Raw genomic sequence first — 27,992 nt, forward strand, 5'->3', positions numbered from 1 at the left:
GGTTCCCATTTTTTGGAAGAGACAAGATTTTCCCCTATTTGCCAGATCATCTTCTTATCTTGTAATGAATTGCAGATTTCAAAGGCATTCCAGAGGCAAGCAGGAAGAGTAGTTACTGTTCTTACTTACTTACTTACTTACTTACTTACTTACTTACTTACTTACTTACTTACTTACTTATTTTTGATTTGATTTGATTTGATTTGATTTGATTTGATTTGATTTGATTTGTATGCCGCCCCTCTCGGGGCGGCTAACAGCAATGAAAAAACAATGAAAACAAATCTAATATTAAAAATAATCTAAAAAACCCTAATTTAAAGAACCACTCATACATACAAGCATACCATGTATAAATTCTATAAGCCTAAGGGGAAGTGAAATTTCAATTCCCCCCATGCCTGACGACAGAGGTGGGTTTTAACGAGCTTGCAACTCTGATATCTGGGGGGAGCTGGTTCCAGAGGGTCAGGGCCGCCACAGAAAAGGCTCTTCTCCTGGGTCCCACCAAACAACATTGCTTATTCGATGGGACCCGCAGAAGGCCAACTCTGTGGGACCTAACCGGTCGCTAAGATTCGTGCGGCAGAAGGCGGTCCCAGAGTTATTCTGGTCTGATGCCATGAAGGGCTTTATAGGTCATAACCAACACTTTGAATTGTGACCGGAAATTGATCGGCAACCAATGCAGACTGCGGACTGTTGGTGTAACATGGGCATATCTTGGTATTCTGTACATGGAAAAGTGGCAATCAAGAAGCCAGAATTTAAGCATAAATTGTTTTACAACACTGAAAGGCATTGCCACATTTGTGCCTGATATTCCTTTTTAATGCAGACAAGTATTTTGTTGAGGATGAGGAAATATCCAGCTGCCCTTTTTTTTTCTTTCCTGGTAAATTAGCTGAATAAACCCAATTTATTTCTCTACCATATTATTCTAACATGCCTTCCAATTACACCCAAGCAATGAAATGCACATCCATCAGAAACCAACAGAATCCTTCTCTCATTTCCTGCTATTTGCCTTTGTTTGGATACTGTAATTTGTATAGGGAAGAAAGATATGTGTTTTCATTTTTGAAAAAGGGAATCAGAGTTACACCAGCAGAATGTAACCTGTAATATTCACAAGACCTCCATTCGGGGATGATATGCTACCACCTCACCACTGTTCGGGCGTTCTAGTAGCAGCAGCTGGTGGTGGTTGGGAGAACCAGTAGGCAAGATAAATAGATTTCGCCGCTGCCTCCTTTCCTACAGTCAATGTTCCTGCACATGGAATCTCTAGAAATTCAAGTTTGATTAAATAACTATCCAGTTCTGATTAAACGACCTCAATTTTATTTATTTATTTGTTTCTTTCTTTGTTTGTTTGTTTCTTTGTTTATTTATTTATTTGATTGATTGATTTGTATGCCGCCCCTCTCTGCAGACTCGGGGCGGCTCACAACAGCAATAGAACAATTCATAACAAATCTAATAATTTAAAAAACATTTTAAAAACCCCATTATTAATCAAACATACATACAAACATACCATACATAAATTGTATAGGCCCAGGGGAGATATCTCAATTCCCCCATGCCTGGCGGCAAAGGTGGGTTTTAAGGAGTTTACGGAAGGCAAGGAGGGTGGGGGCAGTTCTAATCTCCGGGGAGAGCTGGTTCCAGAGTCGGGGCCACCACAGAGAAGACTCTTCCCCTGGGACCCGCCAAACGACATTGTTTAGTCGACGGGACCCGGAGAAGGCCAGCTCTGTGGGACCTAATTGGTCGCTAGGATTCATGTGGCAGAAGGCGGTTCCCGAGATATTCTGGTCAGATTTATAGAAACCATAGCACTGCTTAGCTCTCATCTCAGCCTTATTTAAACAACATTTGCAATTTTCACTAATCCCTGTTCCATTGATTTTTAATACAAGAAAACTTTTGGAGGGGGGGGTGTTTTCTTTGTGGTTTGGTGAATCTTTCAAGAGAACATCAAAACATCGAGTGAATGCCACAGAGAATTAGTAAATCCAGAAAGCATATATATGCTTTTCCTCCAGGATTTTAGTTCACTTTGGATTCAAGTGAAGAATTTGTATTGATGGATGAAGGCACTTGTCTTTGTTCACAGAAGGAAAAAATACTACTCATTCTAGCCCTGCCCTGTCTTATCTCTTCTATCCTATTTTAGGCTTCTGTTCATTATCGGTATGTTATTTATCAGACAGTGATTCTTTCTTTCATGAAAAATCAACAAATACTATTCCTGCTCAAGAATTACTCAACCATTTTATTTCCTGTTGTGTATTTCAGTGTGGGGGTTCTTATTTGTTTGTTTTTTTCAATCGTCTTCAATCCTTTTTCTTTTTTTTCAAATTGCATTTCTCCCATAGCAGTTGAACTCATTTTCTGTGCTATTGTCATGGACAAGCTGAAATACTCATAATTGATGCAGCTAATGTATTTGATCTAGCAAAGCATGCAGCAGAGAGAGAGGACTAGATCAATCTGATTGCAGAACTTCATCATCTGCTTTCTCTGAATACCAGGCCTATTGCTGGTTTTGTAGCAACATCCAAGTTTTAAGACACGCTGTGGTGGGAAATAACATTAAATTAAGATCTGAACATGGAAGAGAACCATTGAGAGGAATGAAGCAGAATAGAGAGCACTTTCCAGACATAGTTCACCAGAAGAGCCCTTCACTCCTCCACTCAAAACAGAATACCCTACGAAAGCAGACTATCAATCCTAGGTCTTGAAAGCTTAGAACTACGACGCCTAAAACACGATCTAAGTATTGCCCACAAGATCATATGCTGCAACGTTCTACCTGTCAATGACTACTTCAGCTTCAATCGCAACAACACAAGAGCACACAACAGATTCTAACTTAATATTAACCGCTCCAAACATGACTGTAAAAAATATGACTTCAGCAACCAAGTTGTCAAAGCACGGAACTCATTGCCTGACTCAGTAGTGTCAACCCCTAACTCCCAACATTTTTCCCTTAGACTATCCACGATTGACCTCTCCAGGTTCCTTAGAGGTCAGTAAGGGGCGTGCACTAGTGTGCCTTCCGTCCCCTGTCCAATTGTCTCTCCTTATCTCATTTATCTTTTCTTCCTTTCAAATTTGTTCTCCTATACTTTTATATATTTTCTTCTATTCGTTTCTTTAGTTATATTACTACATATCTATTCTCTTCAATGTGTATTATGTATTGGACTAAATAAATAAATAAAATAAATAAATAAATACTGAAAAATCACTCAGACTCCGAGACAAAAGCCTTCTGTTTTCTTGTCATGAGAAGTTTTTTCCCCTCATTCAACAATTCAAAGAAGTATTCAATTGGAAGAGAAGGCTAGGCCATAAAAAGAGCTGTCTACTTGTATTGCAAGACCAGGAAGATAGAAGAGGATAATATTCTTTTATTTTTTTAAACTTGGGACAGAACTGGTTCTGGTAAGACCATGTCTGGAGATGAAGCTGACATTGGTGATTGTTATTTTTGCTATTTTTATCGTTTTCTGGCGTGCATAAGTGCACTAGCGTACCTCCCGTCCCCTGTCCTGTTGTCTCTCTCCTATATCTCATATATCATATCTACTATTTTTCTATTCTAATCCTCTTATACTACTCTCATAATATCCTTCTATTTTCTAATTGATATATTCTATTCCTAAATTTTCACTTCTATTCTTTCTCTAATATATTTTACTCGAGTATAACCTCTATAACCTTCATTGTGTATTGTTGTGTATTGAACTAACTAAGTAAAGTAAAGTAGATAAGATAAGATTAAAATAAAATAAATGTTTCTGGATCAGCGGTGGGATTCAATACATTGTGACCAGTTCTGGAGAAACCGGTAGCAGAAATTTTGAGTAGTTCAGAGTAGGTAGTAAATACCACCTCTGACTGGCCATTATTCTCTGTCTCCCAAGTCCAAGCTGATCGGGAGGAAATGGAGATTTTGCAGTAACCTTCCCCTGCCACACCCATCAAGCCACACCCACAGAACCGGTAGTAAATGTTGTTGAATGCCACCACTGTTATCCACAAAAATGACAGTGAAATCTATGTGGTTTCTTTTCATTTTTCTTTCAAATGGCAGCTGTGTTTTGTTTTCCCCTCTTAATTTCAGTTATTTAATCAAAAATTGAGAAATCCTGACTCTGGCACTTCTGCGCAGCTTACAAATAAAAGAAAATGCATATAAAAAGAGAATATGGGCAACTGGAAAAAAGACCCACCACAAACTTAAACCTAACCTAACTAACATAAAAGCAGGATGCCAAAGGTCGGGAAGAACAATCACATTTTCGGGTAGTTTCTAAAATGTCATAAAAATGGGAGCCATGCAAATAAATGTATTTCTTTCACTTTGGATTAACGAAAGATCCTGGTTTGTGTGAATGATTTACTTATTTGCTTTTCAATGCAACCTTTAGCTATTCTACCGCATTTGGGAATTATGGTTTGATAAGCTGAATTGAAAATGTTTTTCTCTCTTTTAATTGCTTTTCAAACTTCATTTGAAACTCCACTGATAAGCAGAAAAATCTGCAAAGTAGACAAACAAGAATAGCTTGATATATTCCCTATGAATAACTTGGAGTTTTTCTTCACCATTTACTTATTACCTTTACTAAGACTATGCAGGTTTTGCAAAGTAGCTATCAGGGAAATACTAAATCAGACGTAGTCCAATAGCATCTTTTCCAGCTAACAAATTGTACTAAAAAGCTTGCACTTTCATGAATAAATGTATTTGCTAGTCGGGAAGGTGCTTCCAGATTCTTCCTCTTTATTTGCCAGCATACGCTAACACAGATCTCCTTTTACAAAGAAATATTAGACTAGAAATTCATTAAGGCCTGTTATTTCTTTCTTTTTTATCAGCTAAGTTCCCAAACACAAGCAACTCAGCCATTTCTTCTCTCAGTCAATAAAGTGAGCTGTGATGCTGGCCATTTTTTTCCATTTCTCCCAGAAGAGTCGGGGAGGCTGCATTTCCAGCTGTCTTCCTTTTTTAGTTCTACATCTACATCAAATATAATAATAGTCTTCTTTAGAACCTTTTCTCTTATGACATCCATCCATTACAGAAATGTTGTCCCCTGAATGTTTCAGTTCATTTCCACACCTATAATTTATAGCACTGATCTGCTGAGGTATCAGTAATGAAGATGGGACTTATATTTTCACCTAAGTGGCTGGTGATATTATAAGATGCTATAAATGACTATTGAAGAAGTGGCCTCAGTTAAACATGCTTGCTTTACAGCTTTTGCTGCTGAAAATCCTCTTCATCTCCGGTTTTAGGACTAATTATTATACAGTGGTACCTCTACTTACAAACTTAATTTGTTCCGTGACCAGGTTTTTAAATAGAAAAGTTTGTAAGAAGAAGCAATTTTTCCCATGGGAATCAATGTAAAAGCAAATGTGTGCGATTGGGGAAACCACAGGGTGGGTGGAGGGCCAGTTTCCTCCCAGGAGATTCCTAGAGAGGCCCCATGGAGACTTCTCCCTGCTTTTTCTGGCCCTGTTTCCTCCCAGGAGATTCCTAGAGAGGACCCACAGAGGCTTCTCCCTGCCTTTTCTGGTTACAGTTTCGGAGGCTTGGGTTTGTAAGTGGAAAATGGTTCTTGAGAAGAGGCAAAAAAAAATCTTGAACACCCAGTTCTTAACTAGAAAAGTTTGTAAGTAGAGGCATTCTTAGGTAGAGGTACCACTGTATGTGTGTGTGTTTGGCTGGGTGGGTACACACACACACTCACTCACACACACACACACATAATACAAATATTTCATTGTATAAAATCTATGCTGCATTGAAGCAGCTTTTTCAATCATTCCAAAGAAGGGAATTGGGCATAAAAGGAGGCATTAAAAATATTTTCCATCTCACAGAAAATATCCCTAATAAATTACAGCAATTTATATAGAAAGTAAGCGGCACCATAGATTTATCCAATGGTAGATACTAATGTTAAGTCATAGTAATCTTTGCATGAATATTTCCCAATACTTAATAACCAACATACTGTAGATCTAAACAAATACGTATTAGTAGTAGTTTTCCCAAAAGTAGTGAAGCTATTGGTGGTTGTGCTGCAATAAAAATGGAAGACCTTTGTCTTAAAATGGATGGATGTAAGGATATAATGCTAACTCCTACTGTTTAGTGGTTACTCAGCACAGGTTGTCTTTCATTCTGCCTATTTTGGCATGGCCACATAGAGCTGATCATAAACATTTATTTCCTTATTTAAATTCAGTTTATTTAATAATTACTTCTAAACTATGATATATCAAAACAAGATAGTATCTGACACCGTAATCTGTTCTTCGCTTGATTCAGTAAACCATAAGATCATTTGGCCCAGTTGTGACCTATACCGTAGTTAGTAAAATATTTTAGGTGCTGATTACCACCTATAAAGCTATGCATGGCATAGGACCAAGGTAAACCACTCATTGTTTCTGCCTGCCTCTCCAGATTGAATAGGGAAGGTATGTCTAAGTACCCACCCCCAAACAATGCCACTTTGCTGAAACCCAGAATTGTTGTGACAGCACCTGCCAAAACAGCATCTCCCAAGAGATCAGGAGAGCTCCAATCCTGTTATCCTTTCTTAAGGCTCTGAAAACCTAGCTGTTCCACCATGTATTTGGACCAGTTAGCTAGATAATCACATTGGGGATGTGGGTTTTTTATGGCGGCTTTTATCATTATACATTGTCTACAGTTGCCATGACAAAGGGAGGAGAGGGAGAGAAGGGAGGGAAGGGAAGGGAATTTCAAATTGAAACCATTCACATTTGAAACAATTACATTAAATTCAAAACATCTCACACACCACTAATGCTTAATATAACCAGGAAGCAGGTGCTTCTAATCACTTCGCCACAATTCTACTAAAGGCATACTCTTACCTTGCCCAAGGCTAAAAGCAGCCTCATTCCCAAAATGAGTAAATTCTTGGAACAAGGTTGTTTATTTCACAGAATGTCTGAAATGAGATGGATTTTGATGGACCTTACATTTCCTACCCTGACATTAATAAGCAAAAGAGACAGGAAAATTATTGTATCTCTGAATAAAAAAATAAAGTCATATGGGTTTTTTTTGCATTTATATCTTCATAATTATGTATTTTAATTGAATCTACTAAGAATGGAAATAGTTCCTGGATTATATTGCAGTGCTGTTAATTAATGCAAGACTGCATTATGCTTGCTAAAACACCCATGGCCTATCTTGAAAATAAATTGTTTAAAGTGCTCATTATTAATATTTTCTTCTATATGTGTTTGTGATTCACCATCTTTAACCAGAAAACCTTGTTTTACTGAATACAAAACAACCCTTTTTACTTTTAGACTTTTATTACTATTATTATTTCTTTGATGGAGCTTTTATTTTTGCCTTTTTAATTTATCAAGCTTTTTTTATTTTAGCTACACTGCCTTGCATTCCTTGTGAACATAACAAAATGAATAGTGAAGTAATTACTTATCCCTTCCTACTTCTTGCCTTATCTGTTTTCACTGTTTAGAAAAATACATGTTTTCTTCTGCAACAATTACATAAAACTGCTGCATTTGTTTCTTTCTCTGTTCTCGGTGGAGGCATAAAACCTTGAAAATTAATTATTTTTTTCCCTTCTAGAGAAAATAAACATTGTACTACAGTAGTTCTTTCTTAGGCTTTGATTCCATAGTGTTTTAACACAGGGCATCTTTAGCTAAAGATTTCTTCATTTTGTTTTCTTGAGTGAGTAAATCTCTGTGGAGGTACACTGTACAGTGTTCCCTCAATTTCCGCGGGGGATGCGTTCCGAGACCACCCACGAAAGTCGAATTTCTGCGAAGTAGAGATGCCGAAGTAAATACACCATTTTTGGCTATGAACAGTATCACAAGCCTTCCCTTAACACTTTAAACCCCTAAATTACCATTTCCCATTCCCTTAACAACCATTTACTCACCATTATTACTGGTACTCACCATTGAATAAGACATTTAGTGATCCTGATATTTATAAACATAATTATTTATTAACAATAATTATTTTTTTTGTTATTTATTTGCAAAAAATATTAGTTTGGCGATGACATATGATGTCATTGGGTGGGAAAAACCGTGGTATAGGGGAAAAACCACGAAGTATTTTTTAATTAATATTTTTTGAAAAACCGTGGTATAGGCTATTCGCGAAGTTCGAACCCGCGAAAATTGAGGGAGCACTGTATAACATTTGGATGAAACAGGGTTATTGTGGTTGGTTCTTAGATAGGAGGGCAAGGAGTCAAAATACAGGGGAGCAGGAAATTCCTCCTATATAATGCCAAGAAAAATGTATGAATTTTGAAAATCAATAGACAGAAAGACTTGCCTAGGTAAACCAAACTAATGAAGATGTCTTTGTCTGAACTTTTCTTTCTTTCTCTCCTCCTAGATTGCAGATGCTTGAAGCCATTTGTAAGCACTGGGAAGGACCGATCAGTCTGGCACTCTATCTTTCTGACGCAGAGGCCCAACAATTTCTGCGCTATGCTCAAGGCTCTGAGATCCTCATGAGTCGCCATAATGTTGGATATCACATTGTATATAAAGAGGGACAATTCTACCCTGTGAATCTCCTGCGAAATGTGGCTATGAAACATATCAGCACTCCATACATGTTTCTGTCCGATATTGACTTCTTGCCTATGTATGGACTCTACGAGTACCTCAGGTAACCCCCCCACCCCCACCCCACCCCAAAATCATTCCTCCCACAAACTGTGGTTTAGCAATGCAATCCAGGGTTTAATCCACCCTCATCCATGGAAACTCCTGGAGCACTTTGGGCCAATCACTCTTTTCAAGCTTTGAAAACATTGCTTCAAGAAAGTTAGGAGGAGGAAATGCTTTGGAGAACAACTTAAACTCCTAAATAAAAAGTGGGACAGTAACACATACAATTTTCAGTCCTTAAGCACAGTTTTGAGAGAGACAAGTTAGCTGTATCAGTTGGGCTAGGTATATAGGAGTAACATAGCTTGCACTGGGGAAGCAAGAAACAGCCAGAAGATACAGCTTTTTTTATTTATTTATATGAAGAAAGAGATGGTTCAATGTAATAGCAGGATGGACAATTTTGTGCAAGATAAAATTTAGAGACTTTGGGGGGATGGGGTTAATATAATAAAGGCTGTGGGATAATGGTTATTATGACTCAAAAAAAAATTGAAGGACAGTTCCAAAAAAGGGGGCACCTAATGTCTTATTTCTATTACCTTTATAGAATAGAATAGAATAGATTTTTATTGGCCAAGTGTGATTGGACACACAAGGAATTTGTCTTGGTGCATATGCTCTCAGCGTACATAAAATAAAATATACATTTGTCAAGAATCATGTGGTACAACACTTAATGATTGTCATAGGGGTCAAATAAGCAATGAAGAAGCAATATTAATAAAAATCTCAGGATATAAGCAACAAGTTACAGTCATACAGTCAACATGGGAGGAAATGGGTGATAGGAAGGATGAGAAAAACTAGTAGAATAGAAGTGCAGATATAGTAGAAAGTCTGACAGTGTTGAGGGAATTATTTGTTTAGTAGAGTGATGGCGTTCAGAAAAAAACTGTTCTTGTGTCTAGTTGTCTTGGTGTGCAGTGCTCTGTAGCGACGTTTTGAGAGTAGGAGTTGAAACAATTTGTGTCCAGGATGTGAGAGGTCAGTAAATATTTTCACTGCCCTCTTTTTGACTCGTGCAGTATACAGGTCCTCAATGGAAGGCAGGTTGGCAGCAATTGTTTTTTCTGCAGTTCTGATTATCTATCCAAGAGTCTTTTTAATTTTTTCTGATGTCCCATCTTTCTCCAATCTTATATTTCCCTCCTCCTTTTTCCCCTATTCCAATAACCTTCAAAGACAGAGATCTAAATCAGGTCAAAGCCAGCATGTAGACCTAGGGCCACAGATTTTGGGCAGGTCATTTTAGGTAGTAGCATCATGGTTGATAATCTTCTAAGATGCTGCTTACCCTCAGAAGGTGCAAATCTTGATAAATGATTAAGAAGGGGATACAAACTCAAAGTAAATTGCTCCAAACGTGACTGTAGAAAATACAGCTTCAGCAACTGAGTAGTTAATGCCTGAAGCTCACTACCTGACTCTGTAGTTTCGTCACCAAACTCCCAAAACTTTACCCTTAGACTACTCACTTTTGATCTCACCCTATTCCTAAAAGGTCAGTAAGGGGCATGCATAAGTGCACCAGCACGCCTACCATCCCTGTCCTAATGTTTCCCTCTTATTAGTACCCATCTCATGTATATAAACAGTGTTATATCTATGTATGCTACCAATACGTACTTGACTGACTAACTAACTAACTAACTAACTAACTAACTAACTAACTAACTAAATAAATAAATAAATAAATAAATAAATAAATAAACTTTAATAAGTTAATGTAGCTCTTATAGCAGCAGTGTGTGGAACATGAAAAAAATTGAACTGTTTTAATGAAAAGCAGGTAGCTGCTATGATTGCATGATGCTGAAAACACTTGTTTTTTAACATTGGCAGTGCAATAGTTAGAATGCAGTAATGCAGGCTAAGCCTGCCTAATGCCAGAAGTTTGATCCTGACTGGTTCAAAGTTGAGTCAGTCTTCCACCCTTCTGCGGTTGGTAAAATGAGGACCCAGATTGTTGGGGGCAATATGCTGTCTCTGTAAACTACTTAAAGAGGACTGAAAAGCACTGTGAAGTAGTATATAATATATGTTATTTTTCAAAACCTGTTCTGATGTAGTAGACATATTGCCAATTTTTTCAAAATTAAAGGAATCTGTAAATGATTATATCTGGAATGTTGACATCCTGATTTTCTAATCTCCTGAAAGCAAGATATCTCGAATGTGCACACAGTCTTTTACTAGATAAAGATGAAGAACAGAACAGAATAGAATAGAATATACAAAGTTGGAAGGCACGTTGAAGATCTTTTAGTCCAACCTCCTGCTTAGGCAGGAAACCTTACACCACTTCAGACAAATGGTTATCCAATCTCTTCTTAAAAACTTCCAGTGTTGGAGAATTTACAACTTCTGGAAGCAAGTTATTGCAGTGAGATGAGATATAGAGATGTAGATATATAAAATAAATTTATTTATTTATTTATCAAATTTGTATGCCGCCCTTCTCCGTAGACTCGGGGCAGCTCACAGCAGTGATAGAAACAATGTACAATACAAATCTAATAATACGAAGTTAAAAACCCATAATTTAAAAAAACATGCACACAACATGCCATACATAAATTATATAGGCCTGGGGAAGATATTTCAATTCCCCCATGCCTGACGGCAGAAGTGGGTTTTGAGAAGTTTACGAAAGGCAAGGAGGGTGGCGGCAATTCTGATCTCTGGGGGGGGGGGGTTGGTTCCAGAGGGCCAGGGCCACCACAGAGAAGGCTCTTCCCCTGGGTCCCGCCAAATGACATTGTTTAGTCAACGGGACCCGGAGAAGGCCAACTCTGTGGGACCTAACCGGTCGCTGGGATTCGTTCAGCAGGAGGCAGTCCCAGAGATATTCTGGTCCGGTGCCATGAAGGGCTTTATAGGTCATAACCAACACTTTGAATTGTGACCGGAAACTGATCAGCAACTGATCGGCAAATATATCACTATATCGTGTGTGTGTGTGTGTGTGTGTGTGTGTGTGTGTGTGTGTGTGTGTTACTGGCACAGCTTTCCAGTGTGATCCTTCCAGATGTGTTGAATTCCCAGCTTCTATAATTCTAAATCGGCATGGCTATGCTACCTGAAGAAATATGAGCTTGAGGTTGAGCACATCTGGAGAGAACCAGCATAGTGACAAGATATATTCCCAAAGAAGTGGAGAACAGCTCCATTTTTTAGTCACCTTGGCACTGAACTGGTTAAAAACTTCAATAAGTGTACAATCACATTCTGTTTCAGCATGGCAAAGTGCCAGATGACTTACAGGTCACTCCCATCTCCAATATCTGTGCTTCCAGGATGATTTTAACAGAGAGGCTGTGAAAATGTTATTGAAGTTGTTATCTCTTTGACATACTGTTAACCCATCACTATACCTTGGAAGCAGAACTGTGATCAAACAAGGTAGATAAATGATTGAAAGACAAAATCTTGTCAAAGCAGAATAATTATTGTACTCTATTTTGGAGGTGAAGGGAGGGAATGACATTAGTGTGTATTGTATGAGTGGTAAATGTGAATGTTGGTTTTCATGAGCCTTAGTCTTTTTCTCTGTTTACATGGTTCTCTGGCTCATGATTTTATTATCTTATTCCTGGGTGTAGCGCAAGGGGGACATCTTGTGGCCAAAGAGCTTTGATTTTTATAAATTCTTGTTTTGCAGGATTATTTTTCTATCCACATTTTATTGTTAATTGTCCAGAGTCAGGTAACAAGAGCAGTGTAGAAATGCAACAAATAAAATATGACCTTTTTTTTTTTTGCTTACATTCTGTCAAACTATTTGATTATCTATTGCGGTATCAACATAATCATACTGTGCATTCTTAAAATATATCCCTCATTATTCTACTCTAGATAATTCTAAATATAAATTTATGTTACAAGCTGCTGAATCACTTTATCTTGATATTGAATATAAATTACATTAGGGCTGTGAAAATCTGCATAACCCAAACTTTGTACAGTTGTACAAGTTTGCTTTTTTCTGATGGATATGGTTGTTGTCCTTTGATCAAATTCCTAACAAGGAATTGTATTCCTCTGACCTCTGAGGTCATCTTAGAGATACCCTGGGTAAGAAAGATAATAATTATTTGAGAAATCAGTTATATAATGTTGCATTCAAGTGCAGTGTTAAATAATGAATGGTTTACTATGAGATTGATTGATTTGTTGATTGATTTATAGGCCCACCCAGTGGACTCAGGGCGGTTTACAACAGTAAAATCATTACAAAAATTAAAATCCTTCAATACATAAAATAAGAACAGATAGAAAAAGATAAAACAACACACAGTCATCTTATATACTAATGGCTGGAGCAGGGAACTATCACTCAACGGCCCTAGGCCTGCCGACATAAATGTGTTGAATAAGTCTTGGTACTGAAACATCTAAACAGTTTAATTTGCTTAAAGTTACCGTATATACTCGAGTATAAGCCGACCCGAGTATAAGCCGAGGCACCAATTTTTGCCACAAAAACTGGGAAAACGTATTGACCCGAGTATAAGCCGAGGTTAGAAAATGCAGTGGCTACTGGTAACTTATAAAAATGGAAAACAATAAAATTACATTAATTGAGACATGTTTTAGAATATTTATTTTAAAGAAAACCAGTAAACTAGCTCTGTAAATTTAAAAGAGGGTAAACAAATTAACAATATTAACAATAAATTAAAAAGTAAAAAAAGTAGCTCGATCAGGAACAAAGCTAAAACCTAAGAGTTAAAATCCTTCAAAACTGGATTCCTTCTCATCATTAATTGGATTTACATTATTGTTCTGTTTTTATATATGCTGTGAGCCACCCTGAGTCCTTGGAGAGGGATTGCATACAAATCCAATTAAATAAATAAACAAACAAACAAACAAACAAACAAACAAACAAATAAGTGTATCCAAAGAAGAGCTTCAGCATTAGCTGCTGTGAGGTTATCAGCATAGAAAACCAAATAGATAGATAGATAGATAGATAGATAGATAGATAGATAGATAGATAGATAGATAGATATAGATAGAAAGATAGATAGACAGACAGACAGACAGAAAAATAGATAGATAGATAGATAGATAGATAGATAGATAGATAGATAGATAGATAGATAGATAGATAGATAGATAGATAGATATAGATAGAAAGATAGATAGACAGACAGACAGACAGAAAAATAGATAGATAGATAGATAGATAGATAGATAGATAGATAGATAGATAGATAGATAGATAGATAGATAGATAGAAATAGATAGATAGATAGATAGATAGATATAGATAGAAAGATAGATAGACAGACAGACAGATAGAAAAATAGATAGATAGATAGATAGATAGATAGATAGATAGATAGATAGATAGATAGATAGATAGATAGATAGATAGATATAGATAGAAAGATAGATAGACAGACAGACAGAAAAATAGATAGATAGATAGATAGATAGATAGATAGATAGATAGATAGATAGATAGATAGAAAAATAGATAGATAGATAGAAAAATAGATAGATAGATAGATAGAAAAATAGATAGATAGATAGAAATAGATAGATAGATAGATAGATAGATAGATATAGATAGAAAGATAGATAGACAGACAGACAGACAGATAGAAAAATAGATAGATAGATAGATAGATAGATAGATAGAAATAGATATAGATAGATAGATAGATAGATAGATAGATAGATAGATAGATAGATAGATAGAAAGAAAAATAGTTAGATAGAAAAATAGATAGATAGAAATAGATACAGATAGATAGATAGATGATTGATAGATAGATAGATAGATAGATAGATAGATAGACAGATAGATAGAAATAGATACAGATAGATAGATAGATGATTGATAGATAGATAGATAGATAGATAGATAGATAGATAGATAGATAGATAGACAGATAGATATAGATAGAAAGATAGACAGACAGATAGAAAAATAGATAGATAGATAGATAGATAGATAGATAGATAGATAGATAGATAGATAGAAAGAAAGAAATAGATACAGATAGATAGATAGATAGATAGATAGATAGATAGAAAAATAGATAGATAGAAAAATAGATAGATAGAAAGATAGACAGATAGAAAAAGAATTCCTGTCTAGCTCTGCCTCATAACACATTATTAGATCCTATCCAAGCAAGGACAGCAACTACCACAAAATACCATTTTTTAAACAGTTTAAATCCTTTCAAAGGAGGGGGAGGAGAATCTGACAGCAGGGGGCCTTTTTAATCCGACTCACCATTGCAAATGGCTGCCTTCTTTGCTTGAGGCAGGGAGAGGAACTACGGCGTGGGAAAGGGGACAAAAGCTGGTGCCTCCTCCCTCTGGCTCAAGCAATGGCGCCCTCGTGTGGTGACTTTGTCAATGACCCGAGTATAAGCCGAGGCTGTGTTTTTCAGCCCATTTTGGGGCTAAAAAACTCGGCTTATACTCGAGTATATACGGTAATTATTAAATGATAAAATTAAAGATTTTCTTACCTATCTAATGCAGAGATGCAATTAAGCTAGAACAATTAATCAATGCAATAACTACACTAACTAACTACTGTACCTCCAAAAGTTGGGGATGCTCCAACATTGGAAGTTTTTAAAAAGAGAACCATTTGTCTGAAATGATATAAGGATTCCTGCCTGAGCAAGGGATTGGACTAGAAGACCTCCAAGGACCCTTCCAACTTTGTTATTCTGTTATTCTTTTAGGTGGACAAAACATTGATAGTGCATTTATAAAGACAGGTCTAAAAAATTGTTAATAAATTAACAAATTTGAAATCAAATTTGAAATCAAAATTCAAATCCACTCCTTGCATATCATGACATAAAATACTTTAAGGATATTTTGTCTCACCACTGCATTTTTCCATGGACCAGGGGAGTATGTGGGGGAATAGTTTTGCACAAAAGCTAGATCTTAAACATGCAAAAATGAAGCTTCGTTCGCTTGCCCGCCACTTGCGTGGCTCTGTTCCTAACAGACTGGTCTGCAGTTCAGAGATTGGGGACCCCAGTTCCAAACAATCAATATACAGTGGTACCTTTACTTATGAACGTAATTCGTTCTGTGACCAGGTTCTTAAGTTAAAAAGTTTGTAAGAAGCAATTTTTCCCATAGGAATCAGTGTAAAAGCAAATAATGTGTGCGATTGGGGAAACTACAGGGAGGGTGGAGGCCCTGTTTCCTTCCAAGAGATTCCTAGAGAGGCCCTATGGAGGCTTCTCCCTGCCTTTTCCGGCACTGTTTCCTCCCAGGAGATTGCTAGAGAGGCCCCATGGAGGCTTCTCCCTGCCTTTTCCGGTTACAGTTTCAGAGGCTCGGGTTTGTAAGTGGAAAATGGTTATTGGTTCTTATCTAGAAAAGTTCATAAGTAGAGGCGTTCTTAGGTAGAGGTACCACTGTACAAGTTTTTGTGATAAATATGAGTTAGAGAAACATGAGTTAGAGAGTAATTGTTTTGTTTCCAGTGCATGACAGGGAAACTGAGCACCTTTGTCTCTTATTGGACTTTTAGAGGAAGTCATTAGTTCTACAAACTGTTTCAAAATGGTACTGGATCTCATAGTTTGTATTTTCAAATGCCCTCTCTTCTTTATATCAATTCAGCCACTACACTGTCTTCCACACTCTTTGGCCCTTTATATAAGTTGTAGTTCTTCTTGGAGCAACATTATGATCCGGAATAAATATTCCACATACATTTTATAAGTCAACCACTTTGTTCATTATTTACAATCTTATATTAAAACGTTATTAAAATTTAAAACTAAATTAATATGCCCATTTCATTTTCTGATGAAATCCTAATATTTTCAAGAAAAATATTGTACAACCTCTGAACAAAGCTTTCTAGAGCACACAGCAAAAAAATAAAAATAAAAATGCTGAATCAAAACCGAGTTAGTTTTAAAACGTCTACATTTAACCAGATTTGCCAGTATGAATTGTTGACCATTTTTAATTAAGGAAATTGAAAAAGATTGCCATACATTTAGAGAAAGAGAATAGGCTTGAATTTCAAAATATTTTGTATAGATAAGGTCTTAAAAGGTGGTGGTTGATTGCCGTAAGAGAGGCTTATGATGAACGTTAGGTATGTGTATGCATAAGTATAAATGTAATTCTTAATGAATGATTCAGCAATGGACTGGGACTGTAAATAAATAAAACTGAGCAGAAAGTAAGAAAATGATACTTGCTATTTGACTCTTTAATATATTTATGCATAAAGGTATAAGGAATGGCTGTGGTGAAGTGAATAATGATGCAGTGAGGATTATGGTTCTGAAAACTAATATACTGCAAACCAACAATTGCATTTAACAGGGAAAATTGAATGAATTATTGTAAGGCATTACAATGGGGGAAAGCTAAAACAGGTAGCTGGATTTATGTACATTAGTGGATTGTTTACTGAAAATGGGGTGGGGGGTGGAGATATTTTAAGACACCGAGATATTGATGGAAGGGTTGTGGGTAGCATGTGATCATTTGTACAGCACAGAATAAATATCCCTCAAGAGAAGCAAAAATAGCTATTTATAACAATGTGCTTTTGCCCACCTTGTTATTTAAAACTGAGAGGTGGATGTGTCAAGAAAAACAAAGTAATTTGAATGCATTGGAAGTGGGATACCTAAGTTGTAAAAAGAAGTAAGGTCAAGAATAAATAAATTCTGAAGAATGTAGATTGAATATAATGGACTGTTGAATATATATTGGGCTTGTTTGATCATATAGAAAATGAAAATCAAATCACAAAACCAATATATGAAGGCAAGCTGAGTACGTCAAGATGACAGAATATTCAGTTTGCAGTGGGATGGAGTTGATGGGATGCTCAAAAAGAGAGAAACAAATAGTGTAAAAAGCAAAAGGCAATTATGGAGCAGCATATGGTCTTGGTGATAGCAAAGATGGCTTTCAGGATAAACTGACATGGGCAGTAGAATGAATGGTGTTGATGCAAACCGGAGATTTCCTTTCCTATTTTTGTATCTTGGCTTTTGTTCCTTCCTTATTTCCCTCTGTATTTTATATGCTTTGCATAATTATCCTTATCCATAAGTTAATTGCATGGTGATAAGAGGGCAGGTCTTTCTTCAAAGACATTCTGCATTTGAAGGAATGCCAGTCAAAATTTGTGCCCTCACACATGTATGTGTGTGTGTGTGTGTGTGTATGTATTTCTAATTTGACATTGACAGTGTATATAATTTGACATTTTATAGTTAACATTCATGATACAACTTTTGTTTTTAAAAATTTGTCTAATCCAGTGGTTCCCACGTAAGCATCTCTTAAATCCTGATACACCCCCCCCCATGACATTTATTTATTTACTATATTTATATGCCACCCCTTTCCAGAGACTCGGGGCAGCTCATAACATATAAAAAACAGTACACATCAAGATAATAATTAAAGTTAAAATTAAGAATTACATTTTTAAAAGAAACTAAAAAGCCTATTAACACGCACACTTCCCATTCAACAAACTTACTATATATTCATTGGCCAGTGGATAGAATCTAATAACCCCAAGCTTGGTGGCATAATTGAGTCTTTAAACTCTTACGGAAGACGGGGAGGGTGGGGGACACATGAATCCCTGAGGGGAGTTGATTCCAGAGGGCCGGGGCTCCCACAGAGAAGGCTCTTCCCCTAGGTATGATATAATTCTTATTATTCAACAAGTAACTCCTACTCATGCAGAGCAAGCCTAAAAGGCAAATAACTTGGTTTAAACAAGGTTCCAATTGCCCCCATTAAAAATCATATTGTCCCACTGGTCTAATCACTAGAGTCATTAATCATTCTAGCCAGACACTACTTATGTTTTCCCGGGAAACTCTGGGAGTTGAAATCTATACAATGGAAAATTGTCAAGGTTGAAAAACACAGTTCTAATGCTGTAAACATTTAACCTTCTTCATTCCAATCTGCCAGTTAGACCAGTTCCCTTTAGGTTTATGAGTATCTGTTGCCCTAGAGCAGGGGTCCCAACTTTTTGGACCTCAGGGACCACCAAGGTCATGATTTTAATATCCACAGACTCTAGTTGATAATTTTGAGTTCCGTGGATCACTAATATGATTTTTAAAGATAAATACATTTGCAAAACAATGATCCGAGAACTTCTATTTTATTAATATGAAATGCACCTAACAAAATTATAAATGTTTATTTAATCATAACAAAATTGTAAGTGCTTATTTAATAACAAAATCATTAAAGGTTGTTTCATTGTAACAGAATTATTATCATCATAGAAACCATTCAAATCTAAAACCAAGAAAATCAATTTGATGCCATTAAATATTGCAGTTTTTTAAAAGATAGTTAAGTAACTTAACGAAAAAGAACGTCTGAAAAATAAGTAAAACAATCGGTATCCTCAGAACAGGGTGACTTGTCAAACAATAATGAAGCATACAGCTTTCAATGGTTGCCTCATCTTAAGATTTCCCTGATATCACCCTGCACCCAGCACACTTCACTGATGACTACGATCATCCTTGACCTAAGGATGCAGGTAATAATTTCTGCAGGATACATTAAAAAACCAAAACAAAGTAGGTGCAAAAGGCAGGCAAAGGGGAATCAAAGGGCAGGAGGAAGCCCAGGATGAGGGTGGGAAGAGGAAGGAAAAGAGGAAGGAAAATGAGGAAGGAAAATGGCCACAGGTATCCTGTTGGTCATGCGGCAAATTCAGGGGGGGGGGGCATTGTGCTCCCCTCTCACCCAGAGAGCCCATGAAAGGGATCTGCGCAAAAGCGTCTCTGAATAGGTGGAATAGAAGTAACATTCCTATAGGTTTCTCCTTGTAATGATCATTCTTCCAACTGTGTTGGATCTTATTTTGACTCCTACTTCCAGTGAGCAAAATAAAATCCTGTAAATCTATTATGACAGCTGAAAAATGTGAAATGATGATCTGTCCATGAGACTACTATGAAGGCACATTAACTGGCTAAGCCCAAGCACACTTAATGAGACATAAATGACCATCATTCATCCTCCTTGCTTTACTATTTTGTCGGTCACACCACATTCTGTGAGAATCAACAGAAGAAGATACCACATAAACCTGGGGGTGGAGTTGATAAGAGTGTCACAATAATCTTGGCAGCTGGAGGAGGTGGGTTATAATTTTTTTTTTAATTTAGAAGCAGTTCCCTGGGTCAATTAGAATTGATGGTAGGAGATAGAGGGGGGAAAGGAAAAAGAGAAAAAGTATCCAAATATAATATAACTTCCTATCCATATTGTTGTGATTCAGCCTGAGGCTCCTCAGGGACTGGCTGGATCTCTGCCGGATCCATGCCCAGAGGAGGAGGACAGTGAACAGGAGGGGGAGGACCAGGCAGACGGGGGAGAGGAACGTCAGGAAGAGGAGGAGGAGGGAGAGCAGCCTGAGACCCCCGGGGGGGGGGTTCTCCCCAGCTAGTAGCCTAGATTCATTGGATGAAGACGCACAGGCTATAATAGACATGAGGCAGCGACGTGCAGCTCAAAGACGGGGCCAATTATAAAGGTATTTCCATCCCTGAATTGGCAACAGCTGGGTTTGGGTGTGGTTCTTCTCAGCAGGGTTGAAAAGGCAGGCCCGCCCTTACAGTCTTGTGGAGAGTTATCAACTAGGAGTCCTGTGACCTTGCTTCGATTCTCGGCGTCTCTGATCCTGGCTTGTGGCCTAGAAGTCTGGAAGACTTGGGGGAGGCGTGGGTTTTATTATCTCCAGCGTTGTTTTTGCCAGCAAGAATCCTGTTTTATTGCCTGGCCTTCATGAAACCTCTTTGAAGCTTCATAGTGTTCCTGTCTGTAAGAACCGTTTTTGTTACCTGTGTTTGCTTTGAATTATATAAACTGCCTTTGCTTTTTACCAGTGTGTCTGGATACTCTTTTTGGTTGGGGTTGGCGTCTGGGGGGACCCAGACAGAACACATATATAGGAAGCTGACAAAATATAATAACCATTACACAATGAAAAAGAAATGTGATGCAAACACTTCAAATAATTTTCAAAAAAGTTTACGAAGAGTTGCCTCATTTATAAAACAGCCACAGAAAGATACTTGAGAGGAAATCAGTCATTGGAAGCTAATAGAAAAATCTGAAGTTTAAAGTTTATTCAGAAAAATAAATTCCCAAGTGCCGTGAAAGTGAATCTTATTCTATTTTCACACCACTGTTTGAGAACTTCAGATAGGTTAGACCACAATTCTGTATTTCATCTCCAGCATTGCCAAAGAGTGGCTGATAATTCTTATAACAAACACATATGAATATAGATTAGGGAAATGAACATATGAATGATGAGCTTTTAAAAATTCAAACAGAAAAAATTAAATAAAAACACCCTTATTTTTCACACTTGGAGCAGCACTTTGTGAATGTAATTTACTGAAGAATAGAATCTGGGGATGGGGTGGGGGTATTTCCTATCAGGGAAAGTAAAAATTTCCTTGGTATCTCTAACTAAAAGTATTTGCCAATTGTGCTTTCTGTTAATGCAATAATTAATGCATGCAAGATGGCTTTGAATGTAAATGAAAATTTAAATGGTAACCAAATATAGCATTTTCTGTGGAAAATAGCATAATTCAGTTATATTGCTACTTCCTTCTAGAAAGCTAATTTAACGTTCAGTTGGTTTTTATTTGCTGTTTCTTTTCCAGGAAATCTGTTGGCCAGCTTGACTTAGCCAATACGAGAAAAGCTCTAATTGTACCTGCTTTTGAAACTCTACGCTATCGCCTCTCTTTTCCAAAGTCAAAGGCAGAACTGTTATCTATGTTGGACATGGGAACGCTCTTCACATTCAGGTAATGCGTGTATTTTGTTTAATTCATTCAAAATTATTTGTTCCCTCCCTCTCTATTTTAAGCAGTTGGGTATAAAAGTAGGCACACGGTAGTGTACATTTTAAACATTCTAAACTTTGGTTAGAAACATGTTCACGTTCTCCTTGTTATTATTTAAAATGCGCCATCCATTTATACTGTTTCCTTGAGATTTTGGAGGTTGTCTGGAGGTTAAATTTGAAAAGATTAAGATTAGAGAATTTTAGACAATAAACCATAAGAAAGGGGGAGGTTTTTTAGGGGGGGAGGCTGCTCATTCTTTGTTTATTTATTTTTATTTATTTATTTATTTTGTCCAATACACAATGAGGGTTTTAGTGGGTATATATCTATATACACATAGTAAAATACATGATGAAGGTTATAGAGGAGATACTCATAGGAAAATATATCTAAGTACAGTGATCCCCCGATTGTTGCGAGGGTTCCGTTCCAGGACCCCCCGCAACGAGCGGGTTTTCGCGAAGTAGCGCTGCGGAAGTAAAAACACCATCTCCGCATGCGCAGATGGTGTTTTTACTTCCGCAGCGCTAGCGAGGAGCCGAAGATTGGGGGCGGCGCGGCTGTTTTAAAACGTCGCCGCCGGCATGGGGGGCTTCCTAGCAGCCCCCCAAACCCGGGTTGGGGGTCCGGGGGGTGCTGGCAAGCCCCCCATGCCGACGGCGACGTTTTAAAACAGCCGCGCCGCCCCCAATCTTCGGCTCCTCGCTAGTGGGCAGGCAGGCGGCGGACAAGCCGTTCGCTGGCGCTCGCTCTCGCCGCTTTCCAGCTGAGTCCTGAAGCGAATTCGCTTCAGGACTCAGCTGGAAAGCGGCGAGAGCGAGCACCAGCGAATGGCTTGTCCGCCGCCTCCCCCAGGCCGGCTCCGATCGTTTTAAAACAGGCGCGCCGTTCTCCGCTGACTCCTGGCGAACTTCCCTGCTTTAGGAGTCAGCGGAGAACGGCGCGCCTGTTTTAAAACGATCGGAGCCGCCCGGCTCCGATCATTTTAAAACAGGCGCGCCGTTCTCCGCTGACTCCTGGCGAACTTCCCCGCTTTAGGAGTCAGCGGAGAACGGCGCGCCTGTTTTAAAACGATCGGAGCCGGCCGGCTCCGATCGTTTTAAAACAGGCGCGCCGTTCTCCGCTGACTCCTGGTGAACTTCCCGGGCGAAGGGCGAAGGGCGGGCGAGCGGGTGCTGGGGGGGGCTTCGCCCTCCCGCCAGCAAGAGGGGGAAGACCCAGGGAAGCCGCCCATCAGCTGATCTGCCCGGCGCCATCTACGCATGCGTGCCCATAGAAAAAAAGGGCACGCATGCGCAGATGGTGTTTTGACTTCCGGGTTCAAAAATCGCAAATTACCCTGGTCGGGGACGCAATAACTGGGGGATCACTGTAATAATAGAAAAGAAGATATAGTAATAGAACATATAAATGAAAGAATAGAAGACGAGATATAGGAATAAAAGAAAGGTATAGGAGATATAGGAGAGCAATAGGACAGGGAACGGAAGGCACTCTAGTGCACTTGTACTCGCCCCTTACTAACCTCTTAGGAATCTGGATAGGTCAACCGTAGATAATATAAAGGTAAAGTGTTCGGGGTTTGGGGATGACACTATGGAGTTCGGTAATGAGTTCCACGCTTCGACAACTTTTTACAGTCAAGTTTGGATTGGTTAATATTAAATTTAAATCTGTTGTGTGCTCTTGTGTTGTTGTGGTTGAAGCTGAAGTAGTTGCCGACAGGCAGGATGTTCGAGCATATGATCTTGTGGGCAATCTTGTTTAAGGCATCTTAGTTCTAAATTTTCTAGGCCCAGGATTGAAAGTCTAGTCTCGTATGGGTATTCTGTTTCGAGTGGAGGAGTGAAGGGCTCTTCTGGTGAAGTATCTTTGGACATTTTCAAGGGTGTTAATGTCTGAGATGCGATAAGGGTTCCAAACGGATGAGCTGTATTGGAGATGGGTCTGGCAAAAGTTTTGTAAGCCTGCCTAGGTTCCAATAGGAGTGAAAATAGGCAGAAAGCAACTAAGGCGCCATTTCTTCCTTTTAAGAAATGGAGGGTGGTTGCCAGAAATGGAGGGTGGTTGCCAAGTAGATATTATATTTTTCTCATTAGGACTGCAAGCAGTAAATTCAGTAAGAAATCTCTGAGATAAGATTGCTGTGGAACCTGGTGGGAAATGGGTTTAGATCTTCTGAAAAAGCCTCCATCTATTTTCCCTCCCCAAGGGACGTAAATGGTTATGAATGTGTATGTGTTTGTGCTGTCATCCCCTCTCTTAACGGGTCAAAGTGAAAAATACAGTAAAAACCAATGATAAAAGTACCGTTTAAAATGAGTTATAGAATTTGACAACCAAAACAATTATCCCTGAACAATAAAGTACTTAATATTACAAGGCTTCAGTAAGTATGTTTCTTGCTTCCTCATAAACAAGGAACAAGTTTCAATTTAGAATAGAATAGAATTCTTTATTGGCCAAGAGTGATTGGAAACACAAGGAACTTGTCTTTGGTGCACATGCTCTCAGGACACATAAAAGAAAATATACATTTGTCAAGAATCATGAGGTACAACACTTAATGATTGTCGTAGTTAAATAAGTAATCAGGAAGCTATCAATATTACAAGCAAAAGTTACAGTCATAAATGGGAGGAAATGGGTGATGGGGTGATGAGAAAAAACTAGTAGTAATAGTAGTGCAGACTTAGTAAATAGTTTGACAGTATTGAGAGAATTATTTGTTTAGCAGAGTGATGGCGTTCGGGGAAAAACTGTTCTTGTGTCTAGTTGTCTTGGTGTGCAGTGCTCTGTAGCGACGTTTTGAAGGTAGGAGTTGAAACAGTTTATGTCCAGGATGCGAGAGGTCAGTAAATATTTTCACAGCCCTCATTTTGACTTGTGCAGTATACAGGTCCTCAATGGAAGGCAGTTTGGCAGCAATTGTTTTTTCTGCAGTAAACACTGAAAGCACACAAATCCCTCTGTGTGTGTGTGTGTTTGTGTATCTGGCCCACAAGCTGCGAGTTTAATGCCCCTGATCTAGAATAACTGCTCTCCGAAATATTCATTTCAAGGATAAGATTCATTTGAGCCTTCTGCTTTGATTGCGTGGCCTTAGTGCTTGATATATTGTGCCCATTCAATCTAGTTTAAACAAGCTGAACTAGAAGAAAGCAGGGTTAATGTGTTTGTTTATAAAGAAAGAAACCCCATGCCCCTGCCAGTATCATTTTGTAATCTGTGCAAGTAATTTATTAATTAAAAAAACAACTGTTCCATCCCTAGTTAAAAGAAAATCTACTGGAAAATAAGATCATGTAAATGTTCGTTTCAGTTTTCTGCTTTATCATCAATCAAATTTTCCACAGGCATTGAATTTATTTTCACACTGGGTTGTTATTTTTGTTTTTTCGTAAAGAAACAAGACATCTCAAAAGAGACAATGATTAGTACCTCTCCATACAGCTAGGACCAGAATATCTCCAGGACCGCCTTCTGCCACACAAATCCCAGCGACCAGTTAGGTCCCACAGAGTTGGCCTTCTCCGGGTCCCGTCGACTAAGCAATGTCATCTGGCGGGACCCAGGAGAAGAGCCTTCTCTGTGGCGGCCCCGCCCCTCTGGAACCAGCTCCCCCCAGATATCAGAATTGCCCCCACCCTCCTTGCCTTTCGCAAGCTCCTTAAAACCCACCTCTGTCGTCAGGCATGGGGGAATTGAAATTTTTCCTTCCCCCTAGGCTTATAGAATTTATACATGGTATGCTTGTATGTATGAGTGGTTATTTAAATTGGTGTTTTTTGATTATTTTTAAAATTAGATTTGTTTATATTGTCTTTTTATATTGTTGTTAGCCGCCCCGAGTCTTCGGAGAGGGGCGGCATACAAATCTAAGAAATATAAATACAAATACAAATAGTCTTCACACACTTTTTTCAGTCCATCTGATTGTTCCAATCTTCTTATAGCCCATGTATATCAACTAATCATTTCTACCTTTGTTTTCAGGATGTTTTAAGCAACTTATTAGTAACTATTGAAGACCAAACTAATAGGGGAAAACTTGCATAGCAATGATTCCTGATAGTTCCAGTAGCATACCAATTTTCTTTTTATTTTTGTTTGGTCTCCTGTTTCCTAAAATGGTTAACTTTTTCCCCCTTTGGGCATATGTGACATATAAATTAGTTTTCCGTGGTAAATGTCTTCCTTTTATTTCTGTTCCAGCAAATGTTATGGTGGCCTAGATATTCTGAGTATGAGAGCTTTGTAATGGAGAATAATGGATGGCTTCATTGTAGATTTGTTTCAAGGGTTTTATATTAAAGGTCTGGAGATTTCCTTGACTGTAGAGAAAAAATAAACTTTGCTCCACTAAGGTTTCAGACTCTGTTAATTGCTGCTGCTCTAAATCTCCTTCTAAATACAGTGCAATTACTTGGTCTCTGATTATTCAAGAACTTTTAGGCAAAGAAAATCACATTATATAATCCATTGTCCAAGGAGAATTTTCTCTATTGCACTAATGTGTGTTGACCAATGACCTGTCGATGTCAACAAGTTTGAATGCAATTCCCCTGGGGGGGGATTATTGACCCCCTCAGAGATGGTTCACAACTTTGGCATCCTCCTTGATCCACAGCTAACATTAGAGTACCATCTTTCGGCTGTGACGAGGGGGGCGTTTGCCCGGGTCTGCCTGGTGCACCAGTTGCGGCCCTACTTGGACAAGGAGTCTTTGCTCACGGTCACTCATGCCCTTATCACCTCGAGATTCAACTACTGCAATGCTCTCTACATGGGGCTACCTTTGAAGAGCCTCAAGACATGCCTATATTTCGTCATCACTCCGCGGACTGCATTGGCTACCAATCTGTTTCTGGACACAATTCAAAGTGTTGGTTATGACCTATAAAGCCCTACATGGCATAGGACGATGCTACCTCCGAGACGGCCTTCTGCCGCACAAATCCCAGTGACCGGTGAGGTCCCGCAGAGTTGGTCTCCTTAGGGTCCAGTTGACCAAACAATGTTGGCTGATGGGACCTAGAGGAAGAGCCTTCTCTGTGGGGGGCCCAGCCCTCTGGAATCAGCTCCCCCCCCACCGGAGATTCATACTGCCCCCACTCTCCTCGACTTCCAAAAGAGTTTAAAAACTCATTTTTGCCGCCAGGCCTGGGATTCCGTAGATCCTCCCCCCTGACCAATGAATGTTTCAGTTTGATTGTTGAATGAATGGTATTGATAGGGGTTTTTTTAATTAGAATTTTATAGTTTGTTTTTAATGTATTATTAAGTGGATTGTTGTTACTGTTTCCTGTTTTTTTCTGTACATGCTGTGAGCCGCCCCAAGTCCTTAGAGAGGGGCGGCATACAAATCCAATTAAATCTGAAATCTTAATTACATTGAGCCAAAATAAAACAAAAACAGAACAAAATTGACAATTCTCTCTTTAACCTTATTTCTTATCATCTTCCCTATAATTAACTCTGGAAGAAAAAGAGGCTTAACAAAATGAATACTGCTATAATGATTCCAGAGAACCTCTGGAAAATATTAAGGAATGAACACATGCATATGTACTTATGTGCACACATGCACACAAGTACACCTGGTTCAACAGTGGTAATTTTGAGAGTGATCTAAGTTTCCTAATGGACAACACTACTGGCTCATGCTTACCACTTAAACATAGCCAGCAATGTGCTGCAGGTGGCAAAAAGGCTGCATCAACAGAAGCATAGCAATAAGATTGCGAGAAATGTTACTACTGCTCTAGTGAGGCCACACTTGGAATATTGTGTCCAATTCTGGCCACCACAAAACAAACATGAAGCTGGGAGCCTAGAAAGAGTGCAGAGAAGAACAACAAAGATGATAATGGGATTAGAAGCTAAACCAAATGTGGAACAATTAAGGGAACTACATAGGTATATACCTAGCCCAAGGGTAGGCAAACATGGCTCTTCTATGACTTGTGGACTTCAACTCCCAGAATTCCTGAGCCAATCATGCTAGGTCAGGAATTCTGGGAGTTGAAGTCCAGAAGTCATAGAAGAGCCATGTTTGCCTACCCCTGACTTAGCCTATCGAACAGTAGGATTAGAGGTGATAAGATAGCTGTCTTCCAATACTTGGTGGACAGTCACAAAGAAGAGGTGCAAATTATTTTTCCAAAGCAATTGAGGGAAGGAAAAGCAATAGATTGATGTTCATTAAAGAAAGGCCCAACCTGAACTAAGGAAAAACTTCCTGATAATAAAAATAATCAGTGGACCAGCTTTCCTCCTGGAGTTGTGGGTGTTCCATCACTGGAGATTTTCAAGAAAAGATTGGACCTCCATTTGTCTGGGATTGTATAAGGCAGGGGT

The 27,992-nt window shown here is 38.4% G+C and overlaps 1 protein-coding gene across 1 annotated transcript in view; it reads left to right on the forward strand.

The window, feature by feature from the left end:
• Positions 1 to 27,992, forward strand: part of LARGE1 (LARGE xylosyl- and glucuronyltransferase 1) — a 447,356-nt gene that overhangs the window by 394,215 nt on the left and 25,149 nt on the right. The window contains exons 12-13 of the mRNA XM_070756235.1: positions 8,468 to 8,746; positions 21,444 to 21,590. Coding sequence (XP_070612336.1) covers positions 8,468 to 8,746; positions 21,444 to 21,590 — 426 coding nt within the window. The remainder of the gene's footprint in view (positions 1 to 8,467; positions 8,747 to 21,443; positions 21,591 to 27,992) is intronic.

This window comes from Erythrolamprus reginae, chromosome 6, assembly GCF_031021105.1.
Source record: "Erythrolamprus reginae isolate rEryReg1 chromosome 6, rEryReg1.hap1, whole genome shotgun sequence".
In the NCBI taxonomy this organism is placed as follows: domain Eukaryota; kingdom Metazoa; phylum Chordata; class Lepidosauria; order Squamata; family Dipsadidae; genus Erythrolamprus; species Erythrolamprus reginae.